This window comes from Hemicordylus capensis, chromosome 6 (genome assembly GCF_027244095.1).
Source record: "Hemicordylus capensis ecotype Gifberg chromosome 6, rHemCap1.1.pri, whole genome shotgun sequence".
NCBI classification, from domain to species: domain Eukaryota; kingdom Metazoa; phylum Chordata; class Lepidosauria; order Squamata; family Cordylidae; genus Hemicordylus; species Hemicordylus capensis.
Genome location: NC_069662.1, coordinates 119,717,770 through 119,740,977, shown reverse-complemented (window position 1 = coordinate 119,740,977; position 23,208 = coordinate 119,717,770). Strand labels below are relative to the sequence as shown.

Here is a 23,208-nt window from a genome sequence, read left to right as displayed (position 1 = left end):
TAATGATTAATGAGTCTTCTCTCTGTCCCCCTCCCTAGCAAAATTATTATTTTTTAAAAAATGTAAACCCGCTTTGCTGGATCCAGCCATGTAAGTTTCACACATTTGCAAATAAAATACAGAGAGAAGGAAGGGGAGGATTGGAGGAAGAAGAGCAGAAGGAGTGTCTGATTTCTATAATTTACCAGTGACCTGATCTCGCAAATAACAGTTTAACACCCATCTGCTCACCCCCAACAAAAGACACACATCCCCCTCCCAAGGCAAATGAGCTGTCATTGCGACCACTCAATGTCACAACTTAAAACAGAAATAAGACTTTAAACTGCCAAGGCCTTCCTCCCCCCCACCCCAGCCTCGCTCACCACCTTAAACTTATTGACACAACAAAATCCCACATTCATGCAAAATCCTGACACAGCCTCTCTCCTCCTCTGTCCCTCCCTCCCTCCTCTTTATTCTTCTTCCTTCACGGCTTGCACTATCACCACTTTTCTCCCCAGCTTCTCCAAGAATTGCACATTTTGTGTATGGCAGCGGTGGTGGTTGTTTGTGTGGAGGGGGCACAGAGGGAAAGTGCCTCACAAGACATGATTCTCTACTGGAGAACGCCAACTCCCAACTCTCAAACCGAACCACAGAGCCCCCACCTCTGCCTGTTGCTGCATGGGCTCTTGCCACAGCAATATCATGGGAAACAGCTCTCTCACTTGCAGGAGGGAGCCAATTTCCCCGATATTGCTGCAGCAAGAGCCCATGTGGTGGTGACGAACAGGTGGGGTGCAGGGAGGAACAGCTGGCCGTGTGGAAGCTGACAGAAGTGGCGGAGGACAGCCGGGATGAGCAAAGCTGGCAGCGGCAGGCAGTTGCTGGCCAAGGGCGAGACTGTGCTGCTACTTGAAATAGCTGTGTGGGGGGATTTGGATTTGTGTACTTAGAGGGAACAGTGCCCATCAGGTCCTGCCACCGAGGGGCTCAAAGCGGCGCTTCTTCCCATCACGTGCACAAAGCGTGTACATGCCACAGATACAGGGCACCAGCGCCTGGTGGAAAGGGTGGTGGCAGGGTGCACCCCAAGTCAGGGAAAGCCTGTGGGGCCCCAACCCTCTGGGCCTGTGGGCAATTGTTCCCCCTTGTTCAGTGACACCCTGCTGGTGCTCTAGTCAAGGGTGAAAGTGTTGCCCATATAATCTTTTCCTTTGTCCACCTTGGTGCAGACGTGGGGACACTGATGGTTGTCCTGAGAGGCAAAGTCGTCAATTGCTGGAGTGCCCCAACAGTGAAAAATATCCTGTAAACATCTCTGGCTGAACAGCCACTCATGAGTCTGCAGTTCTCCTGCTGAGAGTATCGACAAACACATTTGCCTGTCCTTGTATGTGTATTATGGAAAGTTCCACTGTGTGGAAGAGGACCCATTCCTACAAGTGCATGGTGAGGACCAAGAGGGATCTGGAGCCTGACCCACTCATGTATTCATGTATGATTTTGCAGTGGTATTGTCTGTCCATATTTAGCAGTATATCTTTCTCTTGGCTTGGAGACAACTGGCTGAGTAGGCGGCAGTGGTTGACATGGAGACTGGTGATTGGATCTCAATGTTTCCTGGATTAGGACCGGGTGTGTCTGGGGCAGTCATACCCTCGATGATAGTAAGATGGCCTATCCTGATGATAGTACACTGATGGGGGCGAGGTCCAGTAACAATAATAGCGCCTCTGCGTATACGAGGATCTATTGTAAGGTGAAGGCGACATTGAGTATACTGTGATCCTATCATTGCAGTCCCAGTCGCAGTGTCTGTAGCAATGGTGTCTACAGTCATCATAGAGATCCCAGCCGCCCTAATAATGTTGGTCTCATGGAGGATGGTTGCCCTCCTGAGGTCTGTCCGTCAGTAAATAAGGGTCCTCCTTCGGTGTCTCATGAGGTGTCCCCCCCTCTCTGGATGGAGTTTCCTCACAGTCTGGGTCCTTGACTAGGGACTGCCATCCGTTGAATTGGTAGCTGCCCTGTCCATAGCTGACTGGGAAGGCAACAAGAGGCACTGCCAATTGACCCAGCACTTCCTGTGGAATGAGGCTAATCACAGTCGAGTTGGATTGTGCCTAGACCTCCAAAGCAGAGTCAGAACAGGTAGAGGCAAGCACGCACACCTCGCCTCTCAGGGGCATGCTGGAACCTACATCGTGGATCTCTGAGAAAGAAAATTCATAAGAAAAGGAGGACTTATAACAAACATAAGAACAGCCCGGCTGGATCAAGCCCAAGGCCTATCTAGACCAGCATCCTGTTTCACAAAGTGGCCAACCAGATGCCTCTGAGAAGCCCCCAGGCAAGAGGTGAGAGCATGCCTTCTCTCTTGCTGTTGCCCCCCTGCAACTGGTATTTAGAGGCATCTTGCCTCTGAGGTTGGAGGTGACCTATAGTCACCAGACTATTAACCTATGATAAACATCTCATCCATGAATTTGTCTAAGGCTCTTTTAAAGCCATCCAAGGTACTGGCCATCACCACATCCCATGGCAGAGAATTCCACAGATTAACTATGTGCTGTGTGAAAAAGTACTTCCTTTTGTTGGTCCTAAATTTCCTGGCCTTCAGATTCATGGGATGACCCCTGATTCTAGTGTTGTGAACTTTAAGTCTGATCCCTGGCATCACCAGTATCAAAGCTAGAACATCTTTGCCAGAGAAGCTAGACAATTCCTTACCCATTCAAAACTAAGTAATATGAAATATTCAAGCGTTCTCATAAATTGAATTCAGCTAGTTGTTAGAAGTATTGCTTTTGAAATCTATTTTTTTAACTTGTAGCTCAACATTTGCTTCATTTGTTTTTATTAACTGTAAAAACACTCATGAAGATCTACATGGAAAGATAAGCTTTTCCTCCCCTGTTTCAAGAATATTAAATTGAGCAGTTGGATATGGGATTGAGTCATGTTAAGAAAATGACTTGATTGGATCACAGGAAAAATCCTTGATTATAGAAGCTGCATAGAGAATAGCAAAGAAATGAAAGAGACAGGGAGAACTGTGGGCCACTTTTTATGTTATGGTAAAGATACCACTGTAGATCACTCTAGCATCTGACCAGATGTACAAATGTAAGTGAAGAATAAAATCCAGCTAGATGCACTTCCGAGCTCCTCCTAGAGAGTCAAATTTAAAAGGATCTTCTCTCTGAGCTGTGAATTGCTATATTCATATTATGAAGACATGGAAGTGACTAACAAGAATGGACCCTTATTAAAATGTAATGATCCCCTTAGAGCTGAAGATACTTAATTTCCACTGGCATGACCTACATGCTTACAAGCATCAGTAGTTCTGTTGCAATACCTGGAAAATTGAAAGGAGCATTCTGACACAGCATTTAGATCAAGTTAGTGAATGCAGTGCCTGCCCCCAAACAGTTAATTTAGGGGCACAATTTACTTTCCTAAATGCAAAGTATTGAGCCAAGGTATTAAGGGAGCTGACAACTGCCTATTAGAACAGACTCTTAGTGAGAGTTATCCACATGAGGACATCTTTACCCACAACTACAGTAAGAGGACTATAATATAAACAATATTACTAACACCACATGTAAAGCATTACTACATTTCTAAGACATAACTACCATAAACCTGATATACAACTGTGTTCACATGCCAATGAAAAGGGACCAGATTCAATCCCTGATAGCTACAGTTAAAAAAAACCCATCAGATGGCAGGGCTGGGAAAGGCCTTTGCCTTAGACCTTGGAAAACTACCGACAATCATAAGAAAATAATACTAGTTTTGATAGACTATCACTTTGATTCAGTATACAGCAACTTCATATGTATTCTATTTCTGAAATTGTCAGGATGAGTGTGGACAACTTATTAAGGCACTGACAAAGGGTGCAGAAATTTGTTTCAGGGTTTCAATGAAACTGTACTCTCTCTGTAATGGTAATGTGTGCCGTCAAGTCAATTTTGACACTGTGGTTTTCTTTTGGTAGAATACAGGAGGGGTTTACCATTGCCTCCTCCCACGCAGTGTGAGATGCCTTTCAGCATCTTCCTATATCGCTGCTGCCCGATATAGTACCAGCGGGGATTTGAACCAGCAACCTTCTGCTTGTTAGTCAAGGATTTCCCTGCTGTGCCACTTAAGGTGGTCTCTGTAGATGTGCATAAAACTAAACATTGAGTTGGAACCTGTCACAAAGGAAGGCAAATACCACAGCTCTGGCCAACTGATTAAATATAGCACACACTAGTTCTGAGCATGCCAGACTGAAGCAGAAATTGACAAATTCTAAGGTGAGCAGGATAGAATGATAGAATGAGTTGGATGACTGCCAGAGTATCAGCTGGTTCTCTGCCAGCGTCAGGTGACAACCAAAGAAGCCCATGGAGTTACAGAGACTCAAAGTGTTAAGGAAGCATGATAACCAAACCAAACCCTTCAACACAAACATAGAAACAAGCTCATGGGCAGGCATAATACTGGCAATTCAGCTGAAATTGAAGTAGCATCAGCCAGTAGCATCATACTTAGCTGAAAGTATGAAGCACTAGTGACTTTTTAAAAAGGGATGCATCCAGTTCATCAGCAAACCATTTGGACTCCTTGGACTATGAAGAATATGTAAAGCCTGTTCACATCCCTCAGGTAGCTTTGGAAGGGGTCTTTAAAAAAAATAAATTCCTGAAACTAACTCCTAGGTGAAAATTCTTTACACTATTTTACTAAAAGGTATGTCAAAAGGATGAACAATTATTTATTGCTATGCAAACTAATCTTCACTATGCTATCTCCAGTTCACTCTATCTACAAAAAGTAAGTGTGTGTGTGTGTGTGTGTGTGTGTGCGCGCGCGCATGTGCATGTTAGTTAATGCAACCTTACAGTTCTTTCATTCTACTCAGAAACACAACTTGCACATTGCAGGACTTACAGAGTCTGTTTTCAGGGGGCTGTAATAAGGACTGAAAGATGTCAAAGGGGAAATCAGTCAGCCACTCAGTATATTATCATCTCAGCCATTCATGATCAGATAAACATTTCTCACCTATAGTCTGGAACAATTAAATGTTAATGAGCAGCTGGGATTTAAGTCAGACGGGGAGAAGAGCAGGGAATAAGATAAAAGCTACTGAATGCTTACACATTAGCCTCTTTTCAGAAGTTAAAAGCGTTTTAGAATAATACACTACATTAAAGGGGAGTCCATCATTGCTTAGTACGATTGCAAAGGTGCATCAATAATATGCTGACAGCAATCCACAGGAGAGGTTAACCAATTGCTCCAGACCTAAATGCTCAAGTATTCCGAGGGAGTTCCCCCTACCCTGTGGGATCTAGGCAGCCTAGCCAAGAGTATCATTGCAGGAACCACCTCGAATATACTGACTATGATTTGGCACCCATAAAATTATACATAGTATATTATAGTTATACCTGAAGCAGCACAGCAATCAGACAGCAGTGCATATTCCACACAAAATATCAATTCCTCTGGAATATTAATTCCTCAGAAGCAGCTCAGAGCACAGTATAATAATCAGACACTTGGCTTCTCTTTGGGCATATTCTATAGGAAAACTATATTGTGCAGCAGTTGAGCACAAATGCTTTATGCCCAGTAATATTCTCCTGATTTGTGTCCAGAGAACCTGGCTGAAGAGTCCTATAGGATTTCACAGATGTTATTTATGCTTTAATCCTTTTAATCCTTGTAAATGTGTTTATTTTTAGTAATCTCATTTGGAAAAGAACACTAAGAATGTGTATTGTAGCTCCACTGAGAACAATAATAATAATAAAAAAACAACCCAACTCCATTCCCAGCCTACTACATTTCACAGCCCTTCTGCAATTATGCTGAAAACTCTGAAGGCTAACCACAAGACTGCTTTAATTAAAACTGTAAATAAATTGCAGGTGATGCTGATAAACTACCAGAGGAGCTCTGGTGACAGCAAAGTATACATTAAAGCCAGGAGATCAAGCTGAAAAATAACCTGCATGTCAAGGAACCTGATCAATATAATAATTGCTCCAGGCTGGAACAAGATTACAATCCCTTGTTAAGACACATATTAATGCTACATAAAGTTATATTGCTGCATTTTATGCAATGGGGAATGTCTGTAAGCCACCTTCAAATATTGTATCAATGCATGGACACACTGATGAGGGAAAAATATGAATTTATAAGAAAATGTACTGCTATGTAAAATGCACACTAAGTAGCCTGATCAATACAGTAATAGCTTCAGGCTATAGGGAATCACAGTAAAGGAGAAAGGTAATTAGTACTGTGTTCTATATACTATAGCATGTGCTTTGGAGGCAATAGGAAAACAAATAATGAAAATAATAAGTTCATACTAAACCAGTAACTGCTGAGTACTTTCAATGGATTGCTGGCATATCTGCCCAGCTACAATATATGCCAGTTTATTACCTGCTGCGTATTACTTTATCACACACCCACTTCCCTATAAGTCCTTGCATTTTCTAAATCAAGATAGAAATGACTTGTTAAAAAGGATGACCTGTTTAAAAAGTAAACTTCCTTGCCTAGGTTTGATCTTCCTTTGTCAAATACAGACACATACCTTAGGATGACTGAACTAAAATTGTAAATGCAACACATAGCACAGTACATTTTAAATCCAAAATTAAAAAAACAATTTTAAGTCAAAAACGATAGCACAATGCTATGCTGTACAATATCTGTAGAAGGGCTGACCAACAGTGTTTGTTAGGAGCACCAGAAGACAGAGAGAGCTGCTATTCAGAAAAGGGTGCAATAGTAATTTACCTGTCTCTTTGTCCTGTACCTCTTCCAGGTGTAAGTCATTCAGGAGGTGCTCCAAAATCTTCTCTGGAGTCCCAGATACCACCACATATCTGTCAGAAAGCAGAGAGTCCACAGAGTCATCCTCTGTTGAAGACTGAGAGCGGCTGCTCCATTCATCCTCCTCATCCTCTTCATCAATGTATTTAAAATAAGGCACATCAAACGTGGGCAAAGGCAGCTCCCTGCCTAGAAACAAGGCAGAATCCTTCCTTTCTACATGGGGATCAAAGATCCTCAGCCTGGAACTTCCCATAATGTAGGGCAAACAACAAAGGCATTCCCTACATGCTGCTGTATCTTGCCATCGCAGTTCTGTTGCCGGTAACAGAGTTCATCTGGCTGCCGAGAGCTCTGCAGTCAGCTTGTGTGTGTGGCTGTGTCTGTGCACCCAAGGAAAAAACTCTTACCTCCAATCATTCGCGACACTCCCTGATGTGGGGGCTGGGTTATGTGACGACACTTTCCTAAGCACCAGCACATCTTGGTCCAGTTCCTTCACTTGAATAGTAGTCACTTCATCATCCAGCTTTAATTTGGAGAGGGGGACAAACAACAAAGAAAAATGAGTAAAATCTCCAGGGAGTGATGAAAAGAAGAGGTGGGGGAAGCCGTGATTAGAGCTACATTTTCTCTCTATGGTTGCTGCCATACGCATCAGCCACTGCCCCTGATTTACATTCTGAGAAATCACAATGCACCAGAATTTGAACAGATCTCTCCTTTCTCAGGCACACAGAGAGCACAAACAGGCTGTTAGCTATGGAAGGTGTAGTCAAACAGATAATTGAAGGAGGTTAATTAATAAGAGATGTTTATTGTCTTTACCAATCTTCAGCATATTACACTCAGCTGTTATTCACCACTACTGAGCATATCTTTTCTGTTTTAATGCCCCGAGGCTTTGGAATGCACTCCCTGCTGAAATAAGAGCCTCCCGATCTCTGACAACTTTTTAAAAGGCAGTTAAAACACATTTGTTCACCCAGGCTTTTAATTAGATTTACAGTTTTTAATAGTTTAACATTGTGTTAAATTTTAAATTAGTTTTAATGTTTTAACATTTTTAATCCTGTTTTAATTTGTATTGTTTTGTTGTAAACCACCCAGGGACACAAGTTTTGGGCGGATGAATGAATAAATAAAAATAAAATAATGCATATTTTGCTTCGCTCTTGCTGATCTGCTGATTTAGCCAACGACTAAACAGATCAAATTAAACTGCAAAGACAGGTACAAACAGTCGTAGGGCACTTTACAGTATTAACAAGGAAATGATTGCTCTACAAACAAAATATACCATGCTGTAAAGCTAATCATATACATGGGCACAGCCAATTAAACGTGTCAGGAAACAAAACAAAAGGGAGAATGATATTGGTTTTTTAACCTTAAAGCTCACAATCTCTAGAAGTAACTTTTGATAACAGAACTTACTACTTACAGATTTTGGGGCAAAATACACAAACTAGTATATCTTGCAAAACAGAAATTTGGACTTTGTAGCCTAGTGTCCTGGGTTTCCCCCTTAACCCGGGCCTCTAAACTGGAAGAAACTGAACACGACTGTTCCTTCACATATAGCTTACACTCACAATCTCAAAGGGGCAACAGTCAGTGAGTATGCAGTACATAGGGAAGGTTTATTATTGACTGAACCAGCTACAAGGAAACACCCTGATTAATAAAGAGCTTCCATTAGTTCCTTATGAGAGGCTCCTAGGAAACCCCCAATGTGCCAAGATGCTTGACCAAAAAAAATATTTTTTTTAATAAAGTCAAATGCTTAACAGTAATCTGGTTGAAAACAGTACTTGTTTTACTGCATATCCAGAAACAATAAACTCAGTAATTTGTATCAAACTGGTATAATACAATGAAACTATGCAACTGAAGATTTATGTTAAATGAAAACTGCAGTATTACAGAGCAATGTCATTTGATGGTTAACCTTTTTCTTTTCCATTATATCTTAATGGCATGAAGGAATTCAGAAACTAATCAGCAACAGGACCACGCTCTGCTAGATACCAGAGGAACCAGTACAAAGACATGGTCTTTCCCCACAGAGCTTTCAGTCCAGGAAGATCATTTCTATTTATCATACACACAAGCACATACACACCCCCTCAGTGTAATTATTAAATTTTTGCCATGTCAGACATACAGGTACTGAGCCAATTAACATAGGGTATTTGTTGAAAAATTCCCTGGGGACATTAGTGAGACATCATGTTGCTGAAATACTGATGCATAATTGTAATCTTCCATTTCACGGTGCACGCTTTTGTTGCCTACACATTTACAGCACAGCCATAAAATAATGAGATAAGAGTAGGCTACAACGTAAAATTATTCAGTTAAAAGGAAGTGCATACATACAACTTTCTTTCCCAGCCCTGAATTTCCTGCCTGCCCCACCCATTCTAAACTAACAGACATTGAATTATAAACTACAGAAATATATTTTTATTTTACTTTTCCAAGATTCATGCTACTGAGCCTCTAACCAGAAAAATCATGCAAACAATGAGAACCACTTTTCTCAATGGTGCTTTACAATTTTTCACTACTGGAATTTATTTCTGTGCCACTGAAATTAACATTCATATTTCCACTCTTATGAAAAGTCATAAGATAAGGAATGTACTTTTCAGTGTGGCAGTCCCACAGGGCCCTTGAAAGCCCCCTGATGGCCAGGACACCTCAGAGCAGCACCACATGAAGCATGACAACCTTACCATCATCACCAAGTCAATGTGGAAATGTTTTGCAATTCATAATATGCTTCTCTGAATTCCAACCATTGTTACATAGGGCACAAGAAGAAGAAAAAGAGAGCAGCACAGCACCCAAAAAAGAGACGTACTAGACTGGGAGGTGTGTATAATGCAAGTATGAACGTATGCAAATACGTAAGCATACATCGGGGGAAAGGATATAGAAATAACACTGTTCCAAAAGACCATAAAGATACTTCTTTCATTTACATCATACTACCAACAGGGGTGGTTCATCCATGAAGCAACAGTCTCAGGCAGAGACTGAAGGCATCCTGCTTGCAGACACCCACCACCACTTGGGCGTCGTTTCACCTGCCTGCCACTCCCTTGCCACCCTGTCTTCCCGCCCCCCAAGTTTCTTTCCCAGTAAAGGCAGCATTAGAGGGAGGGGGCAGCACCACCTTCTGTGCTATCCCATCACCAGCATTGTTTTTAACCAGCAGATCCACAGAGAAAAGCAAGCTTCCTCCTTTGCTGCTGATTTATAGTTTAAAATCCATCCTGGTGACAAGGAAGGGGTGCACAAAGAGGTGGACACACAAGGGAGGGCGTGCTGCCTGGCTCTTGATGTCCAAGGTGAATGGACCCTGTGCCAGTGCTGGACATAAAAATACTTCATTCTTTAACATTCTTTACCCCCAATGAAAAGCACTAGTTCAAAACACATTGCAATCTTGTCATAAATATATTTACTTTTCTACACCTATCTATCACTTCTCTTATTTTGCATCATTACATATGGAACATATGAAGCTACCTTATGCCTTATCATTGCTTAATCTAGCTCACTATTGCCTATACTGACTGGAAGCAGTTCTCCAGGGTTTCTGACAAGGGGCTTCTCCAGCCCTACCTGGATATGCCAAGGATTTTAGCTGGAACTTTTTATATGCAAAATAAAATGTGCTGTATCACTGAGTTATAGCCAGTCCACAACAAAGCGTGTGCTCTAGCCTCTACCACTGATTTATGGCCCCTCCACAGTTAACATTTCACATGAAAATAACCAGTGGGCACAATCCTGCCACAGTTAATCACTCAAAGTCCCATTCATTTCTGCTGGAGAGCTAATAACATGCTTAAATCTCATACATTACAATAAATGAGATTTAAAAGTGCTTACTCTTGGTTGGATCATGTCCAATTATAAATAAATATATACTGAAAGTTACTACACCACTTTTAAGGGCAAGTCTTAATTTACTCTGAATACATGATTAAATCTGTTCTGTTCAAGAATAAAACACAGAGTATAAATATTGAAAAGGTGATGTCTGTTGCAAATGACATGAAAATAGCACATTAATCATGGGCAGAGAGTTAAAAATACAAGAGGGAGCACTTCTTTGTATAATAAGAGGCAGTAGAGCAAAATGTTCAGAAACCTATAGATTGTAATATCACATGGATTAACAAAAGAAATAATTTTATCATAAGGTCATGCGGAGTAGGAACCTTTTGTTTTCAAGCTGCATTTGCAAAAACTGACGCAGCACAGCTAGAAGTGCTGATGCATCTAATGCTGATCAGTTCTTCCATCTTCCCACAATATGCTGCTGGTATCAGGGTACGACCTTGAGTGATAATGCAAAGGTACATTCTGGGAAGTAGGTTGGCAACTTTTGAAAGTACCAATATGCATTCAGCTACAAAATTCCTCTTCCTCAAAAACCGCATGTTCAGGGGAAATGTCAGGTGCTACGGTAGTAATCCTACAGTTCTCTGGGATGTATGTGTTATTAAAACTTTGCTTTCTAGGGAGCATAGGAAGCTGCCATATACTGAGTCAGACCACTGGTCTATCTAGCTCAGTATTGTCTTCACAGAGAGGCAGCGGCTTCTCCAAGGTTGCAGGCAGGAATCTCTCTCAGGTCCATCATGGAGAAGCCAGGGAGGGAGCTTGAAACCTTCTGCTATTCCCAGAGCGGCTCCATCCCCTGAGGGGAATATCTTACAGTGCTCACACTTCTAGTCTCTTATTCATATGCAACCATGGTGGACCCTGCTTAGCTAATGGGACAAGTCATGCTTGCTACCACAAGACCAGCTCTCTTGTCCTGAGATATACCATTTTCATTTGAATAATTATAAGAATATGTTTAAATCGAAATCCTTGTTTAAAAACTTTGACAGATTAAGCTGTACAATCAGAATTGTTGCTTTTGTGGCAATGGTTTAGTTACTGGGGAGAGGTAAGGTAAAGTAAAGGTAAAATGTGCCGACGAGTCAGAGTCGACTCCTGGTGACCACAGAGCCCCGTGGTTGTATTTGGTAGAATACAGGAGGGATTTAATATTGCCATCTCCCATGCAGTATGAGATGATGCCTTTCAGCATCTTCCTATATCGCTGTTGCCCGATATAGGTGTTCCCCATAGCCTGGGAAAGATACCAGCGGGGATTCAAACCTGCAACCTCTGGCTTGCTAGTCAAGTCATTTCCCCGATGCACCATTAGGGAGAGGTGATGAAATCCACAAGTCCCATGACTCATCCCAGATATAGCCAATGATGTCTACTATAGTCTTAAAAACCATACCAGAGGATATTATCACAAAATGGGAGGGGGTTGTCCCCTTCCCCTGCCCCCTGTAATTCAAACAATAGTTTGTATTATTTATTTATTTTATATCTATGTAAACTGCTTTGGAAACTTTTGTTGAAAAGGAGTATATAAATTTTCATCATCGTATTTGTTCAAATTCTCACACTAAAGATGGTGAAATGTCTGTTTCACAGTAGCAGCAAGTGATGATGTGCATTAATCAGCCACCAGATATATACTACATAAATATTTATATATACATAAATTATATACTACAGATATAATTTTAATGTTGGCCGGTGTCAATTCAAACACAATCTTTTCAATGGATGGCTCACACAGCTGGGCAGGAATCATTGAGTGATGCAGCAACAGAAGATGAACATGCCTGTGTGAATCAGTCCTGGATATGGGGTTGCAAAATGCCCCAAACATATTGACATATGCAAAACCATCAGGCAAATGATGCCAGAAGTACCAATGGCAAACGATAAACTTTACTAAGGGAGGACTTCCAAGCAATTTGCAACTAAGGTTTGTGTGCAATGAGATAGCACAGAAAAAGCATATCCCATGACCTGTTGTTCATTGCTGCTCCTAAGTGCTTCTTCTCCAGATACTTCATAGGAAAAGTTGTGCCGCATTAAAGAGATACAGCACTTGACATCTCATAGAATACCATAATATAACTGCAGAAACTGCTCAGTTTGAACCATTTCATCAGATAGCTTCGCCTTTAACATTAACCAAGAGCCAAACTCTTGCAAAGACACAAGCCTGACATAAAGCCCCCATTTTTTGTCCAGAAGATCTTGCAATCAAGATTCTATATAAACTGGCTGAAAAGGTACAGATTGCACCCAAGTCCTACAAGACTGATCACCTTAAAATGCAATCAGAGCAAGCCTCCAGACGTGAATTAGATTTGGCATATGGAGCTCTTTGGTTGTGGTCTTCACCTAAATAGCAGTTTTCCCACCCATGCATCTCCCTTCTGGTGCGGCGAATGAGGCTAGGGCAGGGGCAGAGGTGGTGGGTGGGGCAGGTAGGCACAGAATTGGCCACAGCTACACTGCTCTCTCTCTCTCTCTCTCTCCAGGGGCGGAGCCACCATTGAGCGGATGGGTTCAAAGAACCCGGGCCTCCGCCCCTCAGGGGCTGCACCTCGTGCCCCAGACACTCCCCCTGCATCTGACGTCAGACATGGGGAACATGGATAAATGCTCCCTGCATCTGACGTCAGATGCAGAGGGCAGGGCTAGAACCGGGGCCACCGCTGGCCTTCCTCCACTCCATCTTTCTCACCCTGCTCCACTGTTGCTGCTTCTTCCTCCCTCAGCCTTAAATTGAGCCATATAGGCAAGTTATTCACTGAGTTGTTCACCCAACGAATGACCAACCCACATGGTTCAATATAAAGTCGAAAAGAGAGGCGGGGGCAGATGCAGCAGGGTGAAAAGAGAGGAAAAGGCACAGCTGTGGCCAGTTCTGCACCTCCGCCAGACTTACCGGATACTCCTGTCTTCCCTCAATCCCTCAGCAACAATTTCTAGTTATTTATTTATTAAAAAATTTATACCGCCCTTCCAAAAGGCTCAGGGCGATTTACATTAAAACACCATTAAAATCAATTAACAAAATAAAAATTATAAACTACATAAAATAATAATTAACAATTAAAACACCATAAAACTCCAATTAAATAGCCAAAACAATTTTAAAACAAGTTTTAAAAAGCTGAGAAAGCTTGGTTAAAGAGATGTGTTTTCAGTAGTTTCTTAAAAATTGCCAGAGATGGGGAGGCTCGTATCTTATTAGGGAGCACATTCCACAACCTTGGGGCAGCAGCTGAGAAGGCCCGTCTCTGTGTAGCCACAAAATGAGTTGGTGGCAACTGGAGACAGACCTCCTCAGATGACCACAATGGGTGGTGGGGCTTGTACTGAAGAAGACATTCTCTTAAATACCCAAGGCCTAAGTCGTTTAGGGCTTTGTAAGTTATAACTAGCACTTTGTATTTTGCCCGGAAACCTATTGACAGCCAGTGTAGCTCCATCAACAGAGGAGTAACGTGGTCTCTCCAAGATGACCCAGAGACCAACCTGGCTGCTGCATTCTGAACCAACTGAAGTTTCCGGACTATGTACAAAGGCAGCCCCACGTAGAGCACATTACAGAAGTCCAGTCTAGAGATTACCAACAAATGTACCACTGCTTTGAGGTCATTCATCTCAAGAAACGGGCGCAGCTGGCATATCAGCTAAAGCTGATAGAAAGCACCCCTGGCCACTGCCTCAACCTGAGAAACCAGGGAGAGGTGTGAACAAAGAAGTACTCCCAGACTGCGAACCTGTTCCTTTTGGGGAAGTGTGACCCCATCAAGAATAGGCAGATCAAAATCGTCTCTAGAGTTCTGACCCCACACAATAAGTACCTCCGTCTTATCTGGATTCAGCTTCAGTTTATTCTCCCTCATCCAGCCCATTACTGCTTCCAGGCAGGCATTTAGGGAGGATATGCCAACTCCTGAAGAGGTCGACATGAAGAAATAGATCTGGGTGTCATCAGCATAATGATAACACCCAGCTCCAAATCCCCTGATGATCTCTCCCAGCGGTTTCATGTAGATGTTAAAAAGCATTGGAGAGAGTATGGAGCCTATGGATGGTGTCGATTGGAGATTGTTGCTCTTCAAAATCTGAGCTTGTATGGTGTCCCTCACCATACAAGCTCAGATTTTGAAAGCAACAATCTCCAATCGACACCATCTGAAATCTGTCTGAAAGGTAGGAGCGGAACCACTGTAAAACAGTGCCTCCCACCCCCAACATTCTCAGACGCGCCAGAAGGATACTATGGTCGATAGTATCAAAAGCCGTCAAGAGATCCAAAAGGACCAACAGAGTCACACTTCCTCTGTCAATTCCCAATTGGAGATCATCCATCAGGCCGACCAAGGCAGTCTCCACCCCATAGCCTGCTCGAAAATCAGTCTGAAATGGGTCTAGATAATCAGTTTCATCCAAGACCGACTGGAGCTGAGAGGCCACCACCCTCTCAATTATCTTGCCCATGGGAGATTGGAAACAGGCCTATAATTGCTCAACTCTGAGGGGTCTAATGCAGGCTTCTTTAGAAGTGGTCTAATAATTGCCTCCTTAAGACAAGGATCCTGCCTTCCCTCAGAGAGGCATTTATAATTTCCACCAGGCCAACTACTACAGTCTTCCTGCTAGATTGAACAAGCCATGTTGGACAAGAGTCAAGAGAACAGGTGGTAGGCCTCATCGCCCCAAGCAGCTTGTCCATATCCTCAGGAGTCACAAACTGAAACTGATCCAGTCAAATCACATAAGAGGAATAGTTGGACACCTCCAGTTCAGACATCAAATTAATTGTGGAGTCTTCATCTAAGTTGGCCCAAATCCGAGAGATTTTATCTGCAAAAAATTCTTTAAACACATCGCAGTGGGTAACTGATGATTCCAAATTCTGGTTCAAGGGAGGGGGGGCAGATACCAGTCCCCTCACAACCCTGAACAACTCCGCTGGACGTGAACTCGCAGAGGCAATACAGGCAGAATAGAACTGCTTCTTTGACACACGTATTGCCTGAGCATAGATCTTTAGATGTGCTCTATGTTGTAATCTGTCAGATTCGAGTAGAGTCTTTCTCCACTTGCACTCCAGTCGCCTACCTTGCCGCTTCAGCCCCCATAGATCTTCCGTATACCAAGGGGCCAATTTTGAAGCGGGTTGGAGGGGACGCTTAGGAGCAATCATGTCTACTGCCCTGGTGAGCAAGTTGTTCCAATTCTCAACCAGGGCATCAACAGGATCACCAGCAGAGCCAACACTGAATCCCTCCAAGGCTTCTTGGAATCCCACCGGATCCAATAACCTCTTCGGGCGGACCATTCTAAAAGGCCCCCTCGCCCCTGCGGAGGTGGTTGTAAGTCCAACATTAACCAGATGGTGATCCGTCCATGTCAATTAGATAATCAGGCTTTGGAAACCCCTTTTGACTTTAGCTTTTGCCACATTTTCAGCCGCTGCTAGGAAACTCCAGAAGGAAAACCTATAAATAGTCTCTGCAGTTAGTATGCAACTCCAAAGGTGGGATTGTGGCAGCAAGGTTTTTTCCTGTCCTGAAGCTCTGCCCAGACAAGTGCCATGCTTACCCACAGCCCCTTTCTAAGGCTTGTAGGAGGCCAGAAGGTGGACCTTCTCCCCCAAGCAAAACCACTACCACCACCTAATAACTTCTAATTTCCAGTACAGGCACCTCCTGTGTTGGACACACTCAGGCAATATAGTCAACATCTGGATTATATTAGAGAGGTTGTAAAACAGGGCTTTTGAATGCTAGGAAAAGTTGAAGGAAAGAGGAGAAAAGGACGACCAGCAGCAAGATGGATGGACTCAATTACAACAACAATGAATGCACCACTGAGAGACCTTAAAGCCCAGTTGAAGACAGATCATCCTGGAGAGAATCTATCTATGTGGTCACTAAGAGTCGACACCAACTTGACAGCACTCAATCAATCAATCACAGGGCTTGGCAAATCCCAGGCACCATTCACCCATGATGCCTAGAAATATAACCATATTTCTAGGCACCCATGATGCCTAGAAATATAACCAATATAACCTAGAAATATAACCATCATAAATAATGCCTAGAAATATAACCATGATGCCTAACCAGGATATTCGGAAGGCAAGTAATTTAATACAATATTTATTTCATCCAGGCAGCCCTGTTTCTGTTCAAAGTATGTTACTAAGAAAGGGGATAAAGAAAAGTCCATTTACTCTGCCTTCCACAATGTCCATCACCAAGTCTTGTAATGCTGTCAAGTGTCCATAGCCTGGCACCTAAATGTTTGGGCTGGCTCCTTGATCCAAAGAAAATTAATCAAGGTATCCTCTGAGACACAAGGCCTTCCTTCTTTGGGTCCCTTGAGTACCCATGGCAAAAAGAGCAGAGGGAGGCTAGCAGCCCTCTGGCCCCACCCTCTGCATCTGATGTCAGACGCAGGGGGCCGGCTAGCCACGCCCCCGCATCTTACATCCGGCATGGGGGCCTACAGCCCCATTTGGGAGGGAGATCAGCCCTGCTGCATTTACAAGGCATGGAGAGTCAGTCTGGCTGCGCTGCCAATGTAACACGGGCCAATTTTGGTCCCAAACGGGGCCCTGCGGTCCCATTTCGGAGCAAAATAATGCCCCCCGCATCTGACGGGTTCCTTGAATCTGTTCACCCAATGGTGGCTCCACCCCTGCATGGCAGGCATGCAAAGTAGTCACTCTGAATATTCAAATTCTTAGTGACAGAGTTATAATAAGCAGACTAAACTAAAAAAAAACAAGCGTGCAAATATAATTTCAAGAATAATTGGCTTATCTTGGACAATTCAGGATAAAGGAATTTGAATAACTAAATCAAATTGGCTATATTATCTTCAGGTAAATGATCAGACACCATTTGCCAATTCTAAAGGCAAATATCACATACTGTATTTTACTTCAGCACTTCCTTGATTGTCAATTTTACAAATCTTCCCAACTGGCAAGAAATACGCATTCCACAAAAAACTGTCCATATAAAACATTTTAGAAATATAGAATGAGCAGATGAAATATCAACTGTGTGAATATTCCGATATAAATTATCTAACCAAATAGTACTCCTATAGTATACTTTTTGAACAGTATAAATTAGCATCCGACAAAAGTAGGCCCCTAATGTCATAAGTGTGTTTATTTTTATGACAACAGAAAACTGCCATTTTTCTGCAACCGACAAATGCAGCTAATCTGAAATCTATCCTTTTCAAAAGCCTTAATTTAGCCTTGTGAAAAAGAAACCCATCCGTTTCATGAATACACTTGTCCAGATACAGATCTGGGCACTTGCCTGTTGAGTCTAAGGGCAATTCCAGGACAAAGATGTGGGGGCATTTTTCATCAGGACTACGGCACAAGGGGAAAGAGTTAAACAGACTGCCCCCAGGTGCCATGGTGATATCAGTGGCCATAGTTTGCATACTTTGCTAAACCTTAAAGGTACCACAAGACTCTTTGTAGATTAGCTCCAGCTCAGTCACCCCACTGAAAATGAAAGGTTTATGTGCCTGGCTTGTAAAGTGAACTTACTCTCAAGTCTTAGTTAACTGTACCAAACTATATGAAAGGCTTCCCTCATGACAGCAGTAGTTCAGCAAAAACAAAAACAAAAAAACCCCACCCTCTTACCCTACTTTAGTCACCATGAAATATCAGCATTCATCAAATGGTGTCAAGGTGAGAAAATTTTACTTAACTAAAATACATTAAAAGCGTTCTCTTGCCAAGGCATTTATTTTAAAGATCAAATAAAACAATTTACACATCAAGCACTTATCCAAAATTGCTGATGCTATCATATTGATTATTTAATCATAACAGCATTATTAGTAAATTTCCTTTAAATGGAGCAAGGCCGCCCCCCCCCCACCTATACTTATTTGCAAGTATACTAAATTACAGAAAAACCTCAATATTCTGGACACCAATATTCCAGATTTTGGATTTTCTGGACAGTGTTTGCAGAACCAGAAGTTCAGCCATTTTGCTTCCTCATTCTGCTCTCAGCCACTGTCCTGGGCATTTGCTCTGCAACCATGTGCAGATAAATCACTTTGTGTGTTCAAAAGAGTTTTTGGTATGGTAGTGTACATACTTTCTTGGTTGTCCATTAACTTCCATGTCCCTAAAGCTGAATGCTTCATGTTGTGAAAACGTATTTTAGAAACTTTTGTGACCATGTGTTATTGCTCCAATTTTCCAGACAATCACCTAATCTGAACTGACTCCCCCCCCCTCCTCAATTAGTCTGGAAAATTGAGGTTTCTCTATATATTACTCCAAGCTTTTATTCAAGGAGAAAAGCCAAACAGGTGTAATCCCACTGTAACCTTTACCTTCCTACTCAGCATCTCTCCGGTTGTGAATGAGATGGTAGGGCCCGAGCTCCATTAGGTGAGAGAGGTATAAGGAATAATACAGTGAAACCCCAGACTACTGTGATGCAGCCCCACCCTACTCTAGTTCTACTAGGGGTAAGGTAGGAATCCAGCGAGCTACTTTCAAATCTATATAACCAGAAAGGAGGTTTATTCAAACAAAAAGAGTGGGGGGAGGGGAAGAAATGATAAAAATAATTCCAGCACATATATATCACTTACAACAAATCACACACACAAAATGGAAAACTCTGAGTCCAACAGTTCAGTTCAATTTGGGTCCAGTGTTCCCTCTAAGGCATGCACAGGTGCACACACTCAAAAGTTTTTTTCAGTGTCGGCTCAGTTAATTTTAGATCCCACTCAGGTTGAATCAGGAAGGCCCCACTCTGAATTCACACGTGCACACACTGCCTTGATATTGCCGCCTAGAACAAAATTCATTCTGCACAATTCATTCCGATGGAAAAAACCAGTCAGACCTGTCCCTCACTCCACTCTTCTCCTGAAGACAGCCGAAGTTGTATTCCTGCTTGTCTTGCTTCCTTGCTCAGCTTCATCCTCTACTCTTCATCCTCTGCTCCCTACTCTTCCCTCAGTCTAGCTCTTCCCTCAGAATCACACACTATGGTAACCAAAGGCCTAAAAAAGTCATCTGTCCTTGTGCTACACTCATAGGGTTACACCACTATTCCCCACTACCACTGTTGTGAAGCAAGTATGGAACCTGGGTCTATAAATGAGGTGAGTTAGGATAGATGGATAATGCCAAAGGCCCCCAAACTGGCATGGAACCTCTAGGTTTAATAGTTTCAACAGTTTTTTAAAATTTTAAATTGTTGTAATGTTTTAACTTTTTCTGCTGCCATTTATTTTAACTAAAGTTTTAATTTTTTCTGTCATTTTTTTGTTGTTGTAAACCGCCCAGAGACATAAGTTTTGGGCAGTATAAGAATATGTTTGAATAAATGAATGAATGACTATATAGTTCATTAGTGCCTACTTCCCCAGCCACTGCAGTGGAATTACCAGCAGGCATGGGGCCAGTTCAGATAATACTTAAATAAATCCTCTCTCTGTGGTGAAGAGCAAATGGCTCCACACCTACAAGGCACGCATGGCCCACTTTAAACACCACTAGCACTTAACGCAGAGCACATGTGCATACAGTCCACAGCGTGTAGGCTGAAATCATGTGGTTGCTTTCTAGATTTTACCTTAGAAAAAGACTGCATTATTTGAAGCAACCAGTTGTGTTGGATTGCATACACATAGTTCCCAATCAGTTGTAATGCCCCACATGAACAGCTAGCAACAGAGGCAGCATAAGCACAGAGAAAAGGTATGTTATCACATCATTTCTCTTCATGTGTAGGGCAGAAATTTACTGTACAGGAAGAATTATTGGGACCAGCAGACTACTCAGATTTACCCCTTTTCATAAAGATTACACAGAAAATAGGATTTATTTAATGGGGTGGGGGAGAGGAGATTAATCAAAATCATCAATATATGTGCATACACAGCATAATGCAAGTCTAGTAAGATAAACAGCTGTAGGATAAACACCTGGAACCTTTTCTCTCAAACTAACCTTTGACTACTATAAAACCTTTGGTTGCTATAGGCCATTTTGTCAGTCTCTTCTTGATTGCTAGACACAGACCTGCTACAGGTGATGCGCTGGCTGAAGGCAAAGTTGAAAATTTTAACTTTAATTTTTTAATTTGTAACTTTAAAATTTAGTTTTAATTTGGTCTGATTTTTACTTAATTTTATACTGTTTTTATATTTTATTCATTTACTAATTTTGTGGGCCTCCCTGAGCAGCAGTGCACTAGAGGGGCCAGGTATAAAGGAATGAATGAAATGAAATGAATAAAATAAATAAATGGCAAGGCAGGGCAAAAGTATTATCCTTGACTGGGATAAAATCTCCCAACACATGAATATTTAATGTAAAAGCAACTGTGGGGAAGGGGCAAATGAATCAGAACAGTGACACAAATTTATGCCCTTTTTCTAATCTATACCCCAAATTGCTGTTTGTCCCACTGAGAAAAGAAAGCAAATATATATCCTTGGGGGGATGCAGTTTCAATTGAGAAAGTGGTGCAGGATATGTTGGTAGACATACTGTACTCTCTCCAAGCTGCTCCAATCAATTTATACCCTCTCCCCATCTGTTTCTAAGTCTAAATACAGCCATCAGAAAATTCATTCGCCAATCTCATGCATCCAGTGTTCCCTCTAACAGAGATTCTCAGATGCTGTTGACTACAACTCCGATAATCCCCAAGCAAAAGCCATTGCAGCTGGGGATTCTGGGAGTTGTAGTCAACAACATCTGGGAATCCCTATTAGAGGGAACACTGCTTGAATCATGTGCAGTTTGGCCCTCAGATGGCTACTGATGACTTCTTCACTGTCCCTTTTCACAACTTCTCTTCATTCATTCTTAATCATTTCAGTCTCTTGTCTTAATCCCCTCAGACTTCTATCAGTCTTCCTCAGATACAAGAAGTTGTTCTAGTAAAAACTAATCTGCCTAGTTTCCTTTCCTATCCCTACAACTGGACCAAATTTGGTCAAAATCGGTTAGGCAGTTCACAAGTTAGCCCACTTATGTCTCAAATGTTCATGTGTCTACCATCTTGAACTGGGGAAGATGACATCATCATAAACTATGTGTCTGAGGTGTCCCTACAACTGTATCAAATTTGGTCCAGATTGGTTCCCACTTGCACCTCAAACTTTCTTGTATCCACCATCTTGAATCAGGGTGGATGACAAAATTACTGACTACTCCCTTCAGCCATCCCTATGTTTCCCTGCACCTGCAGCAAATTTGGTTCAAATTGGTTAGGCAGTCCACAAGTTAGCCCAACTGCACCTCAAATGCTCATGTGTCCACCATCTTGAATCTGGGTGGATGACATCATAACAAACCATGCTGTTGAAGTGTCCTTGTTTGTTCCTACAGCTGTAGCAAATTTGGTTCAAATCAGTTAGGTGGTCCATTTAGTTAGCCCTCTTGAACCTCAAACGTTTACTTGTCCACCATCATGAATTGGGGCGGATGACATCATCACAAACTATGCTGTTGAGGTGTCCCTATGTATCCCTACAACTGTACCTGATTTGGTTTATATTGGTCCAGGCATTGCAAGATTGATGAGGCGCGCACGCGCGCACACACACACACACACACACACACACACAGTGTGCCAGGTGATCTCATAAGCCTACTGGAAAGTAGGCTAAAAAAAATCCCCTGCAAGGATCCCCTAGGACCAATACTCACAGGGTTACACAGCATGTCACATGGAGTTTTATAACTACTTACCATGTAAACACAAAACTAACTAAAACTTTATTCAGAAGCAACTCCATTTTCTCTTCCTCCTTTCCCTCCCTTTTCTTTCTGACTCTGCACCTTGCACTCTCTATAGGATCCCCACTGGGAGAGGCCTCTAAACAAAACACAGAAGATTACTAAATAGAATACAACACATGGCTAAGAAGTAGTAACTAAAAATTATAAGTGGCAAGATTCACATTTGTTTAGAAATAAGCTTCAATGACTTAGGTAAAACTTATGTCCAAGTACACAAGCTTTAGATTTTACCTTAAGTCACACCTCAATGGGATAGTATTACGTCTATACTACTCACCCACCACCTGGACTTTGTTTTCAACTGTCTGCAGGATAAAGGTTAATTCTTCATGATAAAGTGCTTAGCAAACAATTGTATCAACAGCTGGCCCAGGCTTAAGAAATATTTTTTTAAAAATGAAAATATTGCTATTGCATAAGGCCATTGTTTGCTCACAGCAATTTCAACACCAATACATTCTAGTACAGGGATTCTCAACATTGGGTCCACAGATGTTATTGGACTTCAGCTCCCATAATCCCCAGCCAAAGGCCACTGGGCCTGGGGATTATGGGCGATGAAGTCCAATAAGATCTGGGGACCCAACATTGAGAATCTCTGTTCTAGTACACTGTCAGTGAGATGAAAA

General features: G+C 42.2%; 1 protein-coding gene across 8 annotated transcripts in view; it reads right to left on the bottom strand.

Moving 5' to 3' along the window:
* RAPGEF5 (Rap guanine nucleotide exchange factor 5) overlaps positions 1–23,208 on the bottom strand; it is a 219,255-nt gene that overhangs the window by 85,389 nt on the left and 110,658 nt on the right. For all 8 annotated transcript variants that reach the window (XM_053263696.1, XM_053263693.1, XM_053263695.1 and 5 more), the window contains 2 exons: positions 7,257–7,375; positions 6,811–6,899 (listed from right to left, as the gene is read on the bottom strand). In XM_053263696.1, coding sequence (XP_053119671.1) covers positions 6,811–6,899; positions 7,257–7,375 — 208 coding nt within the window. The remainder of the gene's footprint in view (positions 1–6,810; positions 6,900–7,256; positions 7,376–23,208) is intronic.